Below are 13437 nucleotides of genomic sequence, written 5' to 3' on the forward strand. Positions count from 1 at the left end.
GCTATTGAATAAAGCTTTACAGTTCTGAAGTGCCTTTCACTTCTCGCTCTCAAAGCACTTTACAAACAAACATGGTTGGGAATACAGTTATACCCATTTTATACGAAGGTAAAGTGCAACAAGGAAGTTAAGTGACTTGCCAAAGATTATCAGAGAGAGGATGACAGAGCTTGAACCCAGAAAAGAACCGTTACTTACTCTGCAGTCCGAGTGATTCTTCAAAATGTGTTGTGTACACAGATTCCAATCTTGGCGCACATGCAGCTTATGCACGAGATTGGGTTCTTTTTGAATAGCAGTATGTGTTGTGGCCATGCCTGCAATCCTCATGACCACCACCGACCAGGGCTGCTGGAACAATTTGTATAGTGTGGGTACTGAGAGACACTGAACCAAACTGTAAACCCTGTATAGGATGGAAACCACTTCAAGCCAGGGAGTGTGGCAGCACTTAAAGCACCCCTAGTTCCAGTACCCCTGCCACAGGCAAGGGCATAAGAGCCCTGGCAGCCTCAATCACCATTCAGTTCCTTTGCCAATAAGAATCCCAGGTGTTGGGATGCCGATAAATGGGGATGGAGGCAGAATATGGAATCTGTGTGGACAACACACCTCAGAGAACCACAGTTACTGTGGGGTAACTAACCATTCTTTCTTCAAGTGATTGTTCACATCAATTATACTCTTGGGGATGTCTATACTGCAATTAGACACCAGTGGCTGGCCCGCATCAGCTGACTAGCGCTCAGGCTAAGAAGTTGCTGAATTGTGGTATACACATGCAGGCACGGGCTGCAGCAGCACTTTACAAGCCTATGCCCTTCCATCAACTGTCCCACATCTTCCTTTAAGATATTCTACAACTAATTTAACCAAAATAGCATGGCTTCATCAGTGGCAACAAGGGGAAAAAGGTGAGTCAGAAAAATCCATCCATGCTGACTTAAGGAGTGCAGCAACAGTGCATTGGAGAGAAAAGAATTGAAGGAGACAGAAAAACAAATCAGTTTATCCTTCTAATTGGCTAGACAAAATGAGCTAGGTTATCTTCTATTTTGGAATTCAAACGATGGAGAATCAGTTAAACATTGGTGGTATTTCAGCTTTGTTAGCCAAAGGTATGATCTCAGTCAGCTTCCTTACAGAAAAGATCTCTACCCTAGCTTCTCTACTCTCTTCCAGGTAAAGGAAGTACCAAACAAAAGGAGTAGATTTTCCAAATGCCCAATAACATTTTTAAACAACATCTTTACCATACATTACAAAGGACTGGTTACTTTTTCCAACATGGTACAAGAACTGAAAATGCATCTGTTCACAAGCAAGATCAAGACTTGGTGTTCTCTGGAGTCTTTCAGGAGACTTCCCCAAGGGTCAGTTTCTCTCTCGCCCTTAAACTAAAGGCCTGATCGAATTCCAGTTTGCAACTGATTTCAACGGAACTCTGTACAGGTTCAGGAACCTGCCTCCATGGCTCTCAATGCAGGATCGAGACCTAAGTAACTTTGTTGAGGGGGCCTAATCCCTGGAGAACTAATTTTATTTGCTTCTTAAGCACAATACCCAAATTAAAGTCTTTTCTGCTGCAAGGCTTTAGTCAGGGAATGAACATGGAAGTTTGCTCCAGCAGAGCTGTGCTTCTGACCCCCTGCCATAACTCTTGAGCAGTAACACTCAGGATGACTGACCAGCAAGCTGGTGCTATCCACAAGCTTACAGTTCATCCCAGCCCACTGCAAGACACAGGTGCGCCCTAGAATCCTACAGTCTCACCTGACAATACCTACTATATTAACCTTTCCAAAAGGTGTGGGCAAAGGCCACTACTTTTTACCCCTGCAACATGGTCCCCAGAAGGAAACACTCCCATCAGGATGGCCCAAGGTCACACACACAAAGAAAAGTTAAGAGCATTTTGACTAATGTTTTTAGATTTAAAAAACAAGAGAAATAAAATCAGAAAAAAATAGAATCTGGAGACTTGAGTATGTAGTCCTGGAGCTCTGCTGGCAAGGAACTCTACCCTTTCTCTACATGCACTCTACAATCATTATCTAATTAAGCCATAGCCATTAGTAACTTCATGACTTCTTCTTGGAAAACGGGGGCCCTCAGCCTGTCAAGGCAGTTCATGGACCTCAACAATCAATCAGAACAGATACACAATTCTAGTTCCCTTATGTTTGCATTTTCTCCACTTACAATAAAATAAATAAATAAAAGGAAAATAGAGCATCCAGGTAAGGAAAGCAATCACCCTGCCACATTCCTTCCCACCATACATTTCCCTAATCACTCTAGTTAAAAACAGTGCTTCAGATAATTACACTTTGAAAAAGTTCATTATTTAAAAGGATTAAAAAGTGAATTCAAGAACAGCACAACCTTGATTATCTGAGCCTCATTTATCCAAACCTTCCTGTTATGTGAAACAAGGTTATGTCCCACGATACCTATAAATTACAATAAAAAATGCCTGGATTATCTGAAAACTAAATTAAGCAAATTTCATCGAGTCCCCCCCGCCTAATATTTTGTCATACTGTACAATATGGAAAACAAGTAAAGATTTACAAACGAATCTCTCGTGTGTCTGTAATACCTTCATCATCAATCCACTTGAGAGTAATTGGCTGTTCCTGTTGCAAACTGCACATCTCCCTCACTTCATCAGAAAGTTCACCATAGTTCATTGATGCATCCAAATTTGTTATTAAGATGTCCCTGCAAAAGATGAATTCACCGATTTAAATCACAAAATATATTCCCTCATTCAGAAATCAATGGGACTGACTACTTGAACAAGCAAGTATTATTCCTGTGAGAAAGGGCTAGGCTCTTCTGGTGTCCCTGGGGAGATAGATTGCCTTTGCATCTCAACATTATTTTAATATTATATTTTACATTAATGATCCTGGCTTTTCAATATCGGCTTTATTGGATGCCAGTTCATTTAACGTAAGTCTCAATGTTTAAATGGGCATTTTAAAATGCATAGCTTTTGTAACTCCTAACTAGCCACAGTGATTTTTTCTTTAGGTAGATAGAATCAAAGACTGAAACGTGTCGGAGTTTATATAGGACTCTGCAGCAGCTCAGAAGTCCCTGCATTATTAAAGTGGTTTTGATTATGTAAACATTCTGAAAAAAAGTTTTAATTCCACATTAAAAATATTCTGAAAATTTGAACATTTTTTTTAAATTAAACATGCAAAAGATGTCCCTGACCTCCTGCAACTTTACTTAAGACGAGAGAAACAAATGGGGGAAGGAGAGCGAGACTGGAATAAACTGACAAACCGCTGTATGTAACAGTTGACCAGTGGGATGGTGAAAGGTCTACAACAGATTAAGCTTTAAAATCTGACTTATCACATTTACATGGTTTTAACGAGAAGAGTGGCAAAGTTATTTCTGGTGTTAGGTGTGTGCGATAAAACTAATTTCAAAGTTACTGTATTGAATATAACATTTGCATCACATTTCAGCTAAGAACTATACTTTTAGCAGAATGGTTGATAATTACAAAATTCTAAAATCTGAAGTCAACATGGAACTATTGAAAGACGATAAAGACAGACAATTAGAATGGGATGCTACGTTTTAGCTTTTAGCAAGCTGGGTATGCTTTTTTGGGGGACATCTTATTTTCCTTGAAGCTTAAGTTTTTAATTCCTTTCTACGAGGTTCAGTGTTTCTAGAATGATGAAACCCACACAAAGTAAACCACTTAGTATCCTAGAGAATGTATTTGTGAAACTACATCTTGTCACACTAAGCGGTTGCATGTAAAAACTAAAAACCATGCTTACATGATCTAGTCTGTATATAACTCAACATGTGAAGTAGATTCTTCATGTTTTATGTTAAAGTTAAAGTACCTCAAGAAAAAGCTACACAAAATAAACATGGCAAAAAAGCAGATGTTTGAAGGATGTTCAGAGATTAAAAAAAGTTTAACACCCTCTAGTGGATAACTATACAACTGCACTTCTCAGTTAATAGTACTTAGAGCCATATGGAAATTATTCATGTAATGTACTGAAGTCAACAAGGAGAACAGAAATGAGGAGAATAAGCTAAACATGATTTAATTAGTTTTGCTACTTTCACCCTCTATGACAAATCATTTTAGAAAACACAAGCTGTCTTACCTATTTCATAGATTTGTGTATGTTTGCTGGAAATTGAAACTTTACAATAATCAAGCTTGATTTTCATGGAAACTGTTTAATCAAAGTGTCAAAAATGTGGAGACTATGTCAAGAAAATATGCATGCATTATTAGGTCATATTACCTTTATAAACCAAACTTGTGATCTGATAAAAAGGTATCAAGTTAGTCTGACAAGATCTATTTTCCATAATCCCATGTTGATTTGCATTAAATATATCACCCTCCTTTAATTCTTTATTAACTGAGTCCCGTATCAGCTACTCCATTATCTTGCCTGGGATTCATACTAGAAAAGGGACAACAGATGAAGTGTTGAAATGCAGCAGGGAAATCATAGAACAAGTACCCGGTACAATCTTGAGTACACCTAGGAAGCTTGATTAGTGATGATGGTTCCATCAAGGCTGAGGTTTAAAGGAAATGTGCTGTAGCTACAAGTGCTGCACAGAGCCTGATGAAATTATGGATAAAAACCATTATCTTCAGTACCATGGTGAAAATTTATCACACCACTATACTAACAGTATTACTCTATGGTCTGAAAGCAGTTGCATTAAATGAAACAGACGTCAGAAGGCTGGAGGCAGTAGAGATGAGAGCTTTTCAGAAGATGGCAGTTGAAAAATAGAATGATGTATTCAAATAAATGAAGTTAGAAGGAAAATAAAATGTGACACCAAGGTAGGGGTGTGATGGGTTGGATCACAGAACCCCTCTTGGGAGCTGCCACCTGATGTCCCAAGACTACTTCTGTCCCTGCTTTCCCTGCCAGCTCAGGACCCCAGCACCCTGTCTTGCTGAGCCAGACACACCCATCTGCTCCAACATAGACCCAGGGTCTGAATTACTTGCCCCAAAGCTGCAGACTTAAAGCAGCTTACAGAAGTGTTCTTGTCTCTAACACTCAGATGCCCAACACCCAATGGGGGTCTAAACCCAAATAAATCTGTTTTGTTCACTCTCTCTAACACTGATAGAGAGATATGCCCAGCTGTTTGCCCCTCCCCCCCGTATTATACATACTCTGGGTTAATTAATAAGCAAAAAGTGATTATTAAATACAGAAAGTAGGATTTAAGTGATTCCAAGTAGTAACAGACAGAACGAAGTGAACTACCAAGTAAAATAAAACACGCCAGCCTATATCTAATCCAACTGAATACAGATCAAATCCTCACCAGTTCCAGAATGCTTCCTTTTACAGACTAATCTCCTTTTAGTCTGGGTCCAGCAATTACTCACACCCCTTGCAGTCACTGTCTTTGTTCCAGTTTCTTTCAGGTATCTCTGGGGGGTGGAGAGGCCCTCTCTTCAGCCAGCTGAAGACAAAATGGAGGAGTCTCCCATGGGCTTAAATAGACTCTCTCTTGTGGCTGGAGACCCCCTCCTCTCTCCTATGCAAAGTCCAGCTCCAAGATGGAGTTATGGAGTCACCTGGGCAAGTCACATGTCCATGCATGACTCTCAGTTTTTACAGGCAGAAGCCATTGCCCACATGGTATCTTGAATGCCTCCAGGAAGAATTCTTATGTGGATTGGAGCATTCCAAGATGCATTGTTCCTTAAGTGCTTCCTGATTGGGCACTTAACTTTGCGAATTCCTTTCTCCAGGAACTGACCAAATGCTCTGCTAAGGTTATTTAGAAATCAAGCCAGTACATGGACAATATTCATAACTGAGTACAAAAATGATACATGCATACAAATAGGATTAATAGATTCAGTAGATCATAACCTTTACATAGATATGTTACAGGGCATATGTAGCACAAAAAATATTCCAGTTATGTCACATTTTCATAAGCATATTTCCATAAAGCCTTATGGGGGCGCCATCACAAGGGGATTCGCTGCAACTGAAAGATTACCCTGATGTGGACACTATAGAACAAACGAATGATAGTATGCCAAAGAAAATAATAAAAACACAACAAGATCAGTCAGACCTAGAAGCTGACTGCTGAATAGATGGCAGGACTTCGTACACAGGGACTTGACCAGGCTGGGCTTACTGGAGGAACTACCCATGGACAGGAATGAATGGCAACATTCTACATGTCTCATGTCTGTAAAGATGCTTTGGGATGAGATTACAGTAGGAGATTAAAAATGTAATTATTTCCCTTTGAAACTAACATTTTAAAGGACTTAAGTTACATTACAGATCCAGAAAAAAAGTCAATCTAATTTAACACTGTCCCATACTTCAGTATTAAGTAAACAAAACTTGCAGAATATCCATATGACCTTTTAGTCAGGATCTCTCTCATGTACGTAACAGCAATTATTTATATGTAACAAACATCTTCTGTCCAAAAGTTACAACAAATTTCTAATATGACTTCTGTGGAGGGTCCTTCATACATGTATCTCTAGGTACCTGACTATGAAATCAATAATACTATGAAATACAGATCAAATTACAGTTGTTTCTACTTAGCGTGTAACTAGCTCATTGAAGACAACACAGGAGAGATGGATAGAATCACAAACTATTCAGTCATGTTGTTTTGTAGGTGAAAACTGATTCGACTCTATGTACCTGTGCTGTGACACCATCCACTTTGGGTATTCCTTCTATGTGCTTTCAGTTAAAACAGTGATTCCCAAACTGGAGTTTGTAAAATGTTACACGGGGTTCTCGGGAAAAAATTCCCTAATGGCAGACAGAGCTGTCCCTAGGGACCCCAGGCAGCACAGGGTCAGCAGCACAGAGCCCCTGAAGTTCCAAGACCTAAGCAGATCAAAGCAAGCATATCTATCACACTGAGGAGATTTAAACTTCAAGACTCCTAATAAGAAATGGAAAGGGAGGTGGATTTTTTTTGCTGTTTTTCAAATTAAATGGGCAGCTAGTCTTGTTTTTTAAATTATTATGAAGAACAAGTTTATGCTTTGTTGTAACGTGTGTTGTTTGCCTGGATTGCTCAAGACCTGAATGCTTGTGGAGGAACTCTGAGTTGGCGTCTTAAATACCTTCATGCTGTTTCACATCTGATACTCCTTGATGAAAGATAGGAGCCTTGTCTTATAACAGGCTTATTCAAAGTGATACAAGCTATGAAAGTGAGATCTTGGAAGAGTGTTGCCGTTTTCATAATGTAATAAACAGGGGCAGCTCCAGGCCCTATCACGCCAAGCCTGTACTAGGGGCGGCATGCCGCGGGGGGCGCTCTGCCGGTCGCCGGGAGGGCGGCAGGCAGGGTGCCTTCAGCGGCATGCCTGCGGAGGGTCGGCCGTTCCTGCGGCTTTGGGAGGTCCACCAAAGCCGCGGGAACAGTGGACCCTCCGCAGGCACACCTGCGGGAGGTCCACCAAAGCCGCGGGACCGGCGAGCAGCAGAGCGCCACCCGCAGCATGACGCCGTGCTTGGGGCGGCGAAATGGCTAGAGCCGCCCCTGGTAATAAAAATACTGTAATGATAAATAATAATACTAAATAGTGCGTAATAAGCATGTCATAAAAACAAATTTTATATTTCCAAGATCACTGCTTTTATAATTTATACTCAGGTAAAGGAGAAAATCCCTGGAAATATTCATTTTTAGGAGGGGGTTCGCGAGACTTGACATTTTAGTGAAAGAGGTTCACAGGTTGTTAAAGTTTGGGAACCACTGAGTTAGAAGATCAACCTCTGATGTTGAAATTCCCCTGAGTATGGAATTTACTCAATGCCAAACATCCATTTCAGGATCTGGCCCAGAATGCATATTACTACCACAGGATGCATACCCCGAACTCCCACTGAAGTCAATGTGAGTATTAGATGCAAAATCTGTTGCAGGATCAAGCCTTAAATTATTAAAACTTTAAGTGGGAGGTGGACTGCCATTCTTTGTACTAATTAGAGAAGTACAGATGAAAAAACTTCCACTGTTATTTTGACCAAGCAGCATCTATTTCTGATGCAATTGTGTACAGTATGTATCCAAATAACTAGTGTCAGTTACATATATTCTTTTGAGAGTTACTACATTAAATCTGAATGCCAACAACTACATCAGCTGGTCAGAGCACAGATGAATGAAGACTATTTGTTGATAAACTTTACTTAAGAATCCCACTAGATATGCACTTTTCCCCAGTCAGGTTTAAGAAGCCAGACTCCATCAAGCGGCATAAGGGGCCAATGTTGGGCACATACTTGGATTAAGAGCATTTCTTGCATTCTTGGGATGAAGCATTGCAAAGGTTAGAATCATGCTGGCTAGGGCAGAGCTAACCAGAGTAAGGTAGTTCATTTGTAGTCAGTAGGATTTAATGCAGATTACTTCAAAGGATTATACATAATCTAGACAAGCAACAAAATGTTTTTTAAAATGAAATGATAAATTACACAAATTTGCTCCGAAGTGAGCTGTAGCTCACGAAAGCTCATGCTTAAATAAATTTGTTAGTCTTTAAGGTGCCACAAGTACTCCTGTTTTTTTTGCGGATACAGACTAACACGGCTGCTACTCTGAAACTTCAGTTTCTGTATGCTGTTATTTCTGCTATATAAGGAACTCTGTTACACCCAAGAAATACAAATGCCATAGCTCCTGATACTCCATGGAGACACAATCACAACATTCATGATTTTTGCAGCTTCCTTGTCCTTACGTAAACAGGCTATTAGTTTAATCAATAATTTCAAAAAGGTATATTGTACTATCAATAGCTGCTAAAAAATTTAGAGCACCAATCTGAATAACTCTTGACACTAATTCTGAAATAGTATGTTTTACTACATCTGCAGATATGGAAGCAGGAATCCAGAACAGATACTGAAAAACTCATTATGCTATGCTTTAGCCCATAAACTGTTTTACATAAACCTGTTACTTAACACAGAACTTTGTGTCAACAAAGCAAAGACAAAATTCAGTAATTCTGGGACCCCCTACTTTGTAAGTGGGACAGATGCTTTGCTCTTCTCCAGCTGAGCACAACATTAAAGAATGATGGCTGGAAAGCTTCAGAGGTTCTGAATGAATTATAAGAAAAAAAGGGTTCTTTTTTCCTATAAATACAATCTGCATGACTCATTAAAATTACAGAATACTTGTTGCGGGAAGTACAAAAAATGTTCTCAATGCTTTTACTAATTCCTTTTATGATAGTCACATTCCTTCCAGTGAATTTTAGTAATGAATCCAGTGTTATCACAAATTTCAAATATTCAAAGGTCTGCTTCATTCTTGAACAAAGCCTATACATATACCTTGCAAACATTTGGAGAATTACACATTATATTCTGGAAACACTTATTGGGTTTGAATGTTGTGCATATTATAGATAGATAGATAGATAACATTTGTGGACTACACAGTTTCAGAGCAGCTTGCACATCTCAAACATGTAGTACCACTCTAGTTCTACTATAATTAAGTTGAGAACATCCTTTAATCATAAACTCAGACTGACATTGTCTTATAAATTTAGGATAAAGATCTCTACTGAACTTAAACTAGGCACACTTAGCAGCACTTGTATGGTGCAAGCCTTTCATCCAAAGATCCCAAAGATGTTTACATGTACTCATTAAATCTCAAACAGCCCTGTTAGGTAGTAAAACCTTGCTAATTAGCGCTAATCACTGATGATTATCAAAATTTCACAAATTACTGAGCAACAGTAACATTATAACAGCAATAATAATGCACCACAAAATATGCTGTGCTCATTTTTGTTCACATGTATTAACTTACACATCTATTATAATAAAAACAAATTAAATATATAATAGCTATATAAATATAATATAATAATATCCTGCAATATATTTTGAAAGGTAGTCTTAACAACATGACTCCTCATTATATAAACAAAGCCTCATTAAATATCTGAGGACATTTTTATGTTCAAATTATATCTGTAATGAAGTGTGAATTAGAAAGGTTCTGGAGGATTTCCATTTTACAGATGGGTAAATCGAGACACAGAGATTAAGTGACTGGCTCATGTTTAGAATGAGAGTTAATGGTATGGCTAGTTTTACAATCAAGGAGCTGTCTTCCAGTCCCGCTGCCCTAACCACAAGACTATGCCACATTTCACTGCAGGAGCAAAAAAATTCCCTATATATCCGTGGACCCAGTCATTTTGTTTTCAAGGCATTATTTGCCGATCCTACTAACACATCAGAACAGAGTATGAGGCTAAGGCTATGCTATAGCTTAATTTGACATAAATTATGTTGCCCAGGGGTGTGAATTAGCCACTTTAAGTGACATAATTTATGCTGATTTAAGTGCCAGTGTGGACAGCACTATGTCAGTGGGAGAACTTCTCCTGCCTAAACAGCTACTGCTGCTCTCAGGGGCTGGAGTAATTAAGCTGACAGGAGACCTCTCTCCCCTCAGCTTAGAGCAGCTACATTAGAGGGTTTACAGAGGTGCAGTACAGCCATAGCCTTAGTAAAGTAATACATTATTACTCCCTTTCACAGTCTGTAAAGACTAAATTCTTCATCCTGGTTTTGTCCTCCTCCTTCCAACTGTTACTAAACAAAGTTTCTTATTGAAAAAAAGAACAACCAACAACAACATAACTACACTAAACACCAAATTACTGACAATGAATACACTGGGGATCAACGTATTTTTAGCTTACAAGGAAAAAGGCCAAAACTCAAGTTAAAAAGTCACTGTCAATTACTTTTAAGCTCGGTTATATTTAGTAAAAAAAGAGAAGCAGCAGGATTCAAAACTAGATAGAAGTGCTCTCGTGATTGTTTTAAATTCAATTTAAAAAGTAACATTTCCCTACAATGTTAGAAACCAAACAACAAAAGCAACCTGGGGGCAAAGTTGCCAGAAAATGAAAGTGAGTATAAACCAAAGTGAACATAATAGGTGTAACTGTAACTCTTTGATGTTTACATTTCACTCAACATGGACCAACAACAAATAATGTAAAGTTCATTTTTAATAACTGAATTTTAAATATAGCAGACAAATATTCTTACTGGATTTACTAATAATTTGTGGTTAAAACCCAAACACTTTTTTCCCCACAACTGCTTAAATATTTCTCTGACAGACAATCCTTTTGAGTTTTCATTAAGGTGGTGGTGGGGAAAATCAGTACGCCAAACAATGGCAGTTGCTGGCACAGTCTACAATTTTAACCACAGAAACGATACCTCTAATTATGCAAGTATAATAGCAGCTATAAATTATTATTCGCATTACACTAGCACCCAAAAGCACTAACTAGTATCAGGACCCTTTTGTGATAGGTGTTATAGAAACACAGACAATTCCTGCCCCAAAGAGCTCACAGCATACATCCCCAAACTTTCAATGAGAACTATTCAGGTGGACAGCAGCTCGCAAGCACAGCCCCACTAACTTTAATGGAAATCTGCCAATGCAGAACTCGTTGCAGGACTGGAGCCTAAGGAAAACCAATTAAATATATTAGCTGTGCCTGGGTTTAACAGACTACATTGTTTTATTAATCTTCAAACTGGATCAGCAAATATATCAAACACTTCTGTTTCAAAACAGATTTGGTCAGAAACCAAAAACAAGCCAGACACATCTCTCATTAGTTTATAAAGATTCAGGAATTTTAAAAAATGAACATTTTAACATCCAAGTAAATTTACAAACACTGTTTGTACACAAAATGATTTGTTAGTATCCATTGGAACCATCAACTCTTTGGTTACTGCATTACTAAATGAGTTCATGGACTATTGTTCGCTGCTAACTAAAGTGACAAGCCACATATAAAGCAGCACTGAAAGGACTGTATGACTTACCCATTATAATGTGCTTTTACTCTGATGAAGTCTCTGTTGAGATTCATTTTCGATCCCATTCTGCTAGGCATGGTACTAAAACAGAAGTCTAAACGACAAATATGTTCCAGGCATAAAGATTTGACTGGTTTGGAGGGTACAAGTAATCACTAATGTTATGCTAAATTCCAATGAAGTAGCAAGTGAAATTTACAGGCTTTTTTCCCCAATGATATCCAGTCCACCTGCACACACAAGCAAAAATAGAGAGTTAACGAACACACAGAGAAAAACTGAAACACATTAAAGTACAGATGTAGTGCTAGATCCTGAAATGACTAAATCATATGACTAACTTTACCCACAATATACCATAGAAATCAACGAGACTACCCACTGCCACAAGACCCTGGTCCTGCAAAAACATGTCAGCTTTTAAATTACTTTTGTAGTGCTCTTGCTTTAACTTTATAAAATCTTTTAAACACCTAACAAGCAGAGGGATAAGCATTAAAAAAATAGCAATGTCAAAAAATAATAGGGCCAGTTAAACTTAATTTTACAAAATTATTCATGTTAAGATAAGATGAGCTTCCAACTGTCAGAACATTAATCTGTCTCCACCATTGGCAAACCTAGGATCTGAATGCTTCAAGAACAACTTTTTCCCCAAAGTTTCCTAATAAAACTTTGGATATTTCCACTTCTGGCCAAAAATATTGCAAGAAAAGCTCTTTTTAAGAGACTGGAGAAACTTTATTTACAGAAAAGTTGTTTACTCATCCTTCTTCTAGTCCCACGTTTTTCATGCCATACAGAAGTTTTTCACTTTCCCATAGGGAAGAAGCAGTGCTGTATCTCAGACCAATGTTAACTAGGTCTCTAAGGAAAAGGTTCCTGCTGCATGCTGGCCTCCCTTTGGGGTGGGGAGACCTAGTTAGGAACCTGTTTAATAATCTGAAGACTCTCTTCCGCCCCCCCCCCTTAAAGGATATATTGAAGCAGGGGTGTAACAGCTGGGGGGGACACAACCTACAGGATGTGTCAGTCTTTGAGTATCGGGGTCATTCCTCCCCAGGTAGCTCTGGTTCAGAGAAAGTGTGGTGATCCCTTTACTCTCTGGGCCCCACTAGCTGGTTTGCAGATGTTCCTGTTCCTAGGGTCCGAGTCCCAACTCAGGGCGTTGCGGTCTCTGTACTTAGGAGCCGGGCACAGTCTGCCTCCCCCGTGCGGGAGGGGGCTCGGCACACGGTAGCTGGGGGCATGCCCCCTGCAGGGCGTTCAGCGCTGGGTCACGGCCGCTTTGGGGGGCTCCTTGCCCACGCGGGAGTGGGAGGCAGGCCCTGGGGTGCCCCCCCCCGCAGCCCGGCTCTAGCTCTGGGGTCCCAGCCGAGCGGGAGGAGCGACGCCCCCACAGCACGGGGGCGGTGGGGGGAGGGCGATCTCCTACCTGCTGCGGCGCCAGCTGAAGTGGGTCCCCCCAGGAGTGCGGCTCGCGCCCCCCCGCCTAGGCTTCCCCCGCCCCCGGGCT

At 39.8% G+C, this 13437-nt stretch overlaps 1 protein-coding gene across 6 annotated transcripts in view; it reads right to left on the reverse strand.

Moving 5' to 3' along the window:
- Positions 1 to 13437, reverse strand: part of PRKCZ (protein kinase C zeta) — a 141296-nt gene that overhangs the window by 127687 nt on the left and 172 nt on the right. For 2 of the 6 annotated variants that reach the window (XR_005590377.1, XM_039509140.1), the window contains exons 1-3: positions 13357 to 13411; positions 11928 to 12151; positions 2603 to 2724 (exon numbers count right to left, since the gene is read on the reverse strand). Coding sequence is in view for 5 of the 6 variants with exons in the window: in XM_039509140.1 (XP_039365074.1) it covers positions 2603 to 2724; positions 11928 to 11998 (193 nt within the window). In the remaining variant the exon portion in view is untranslated. Of the gene's footprint in view, positions 1 to 2602; positions 2725 to 5355; positions 5417 to 11927; positions 12152 to 12942; positions 13308 to 13356; positions 13412 to 13437 lie in introns of those variants that run through there. The other 4 variants (XM_039509142.1, XM_039509141.1, XM_039509143.1 and 1 more) reach the window with 4 other exon arrangements.

Source organism: Mauremys reevesii, linkage group 21 (genome assembly GCF_016161935.1).
Source record: "Mauremys reevesii isolate NIE-2019 linkage group 21, ASM1616193v1, whole genome shotgun sequence".
Classification (NCBI taxonomy): domain Eukaryota; kingdom Metazoa; phylum Chordata; order Testudines; family Geoemydidae; genus Mauremys; species Mauremys reevesii.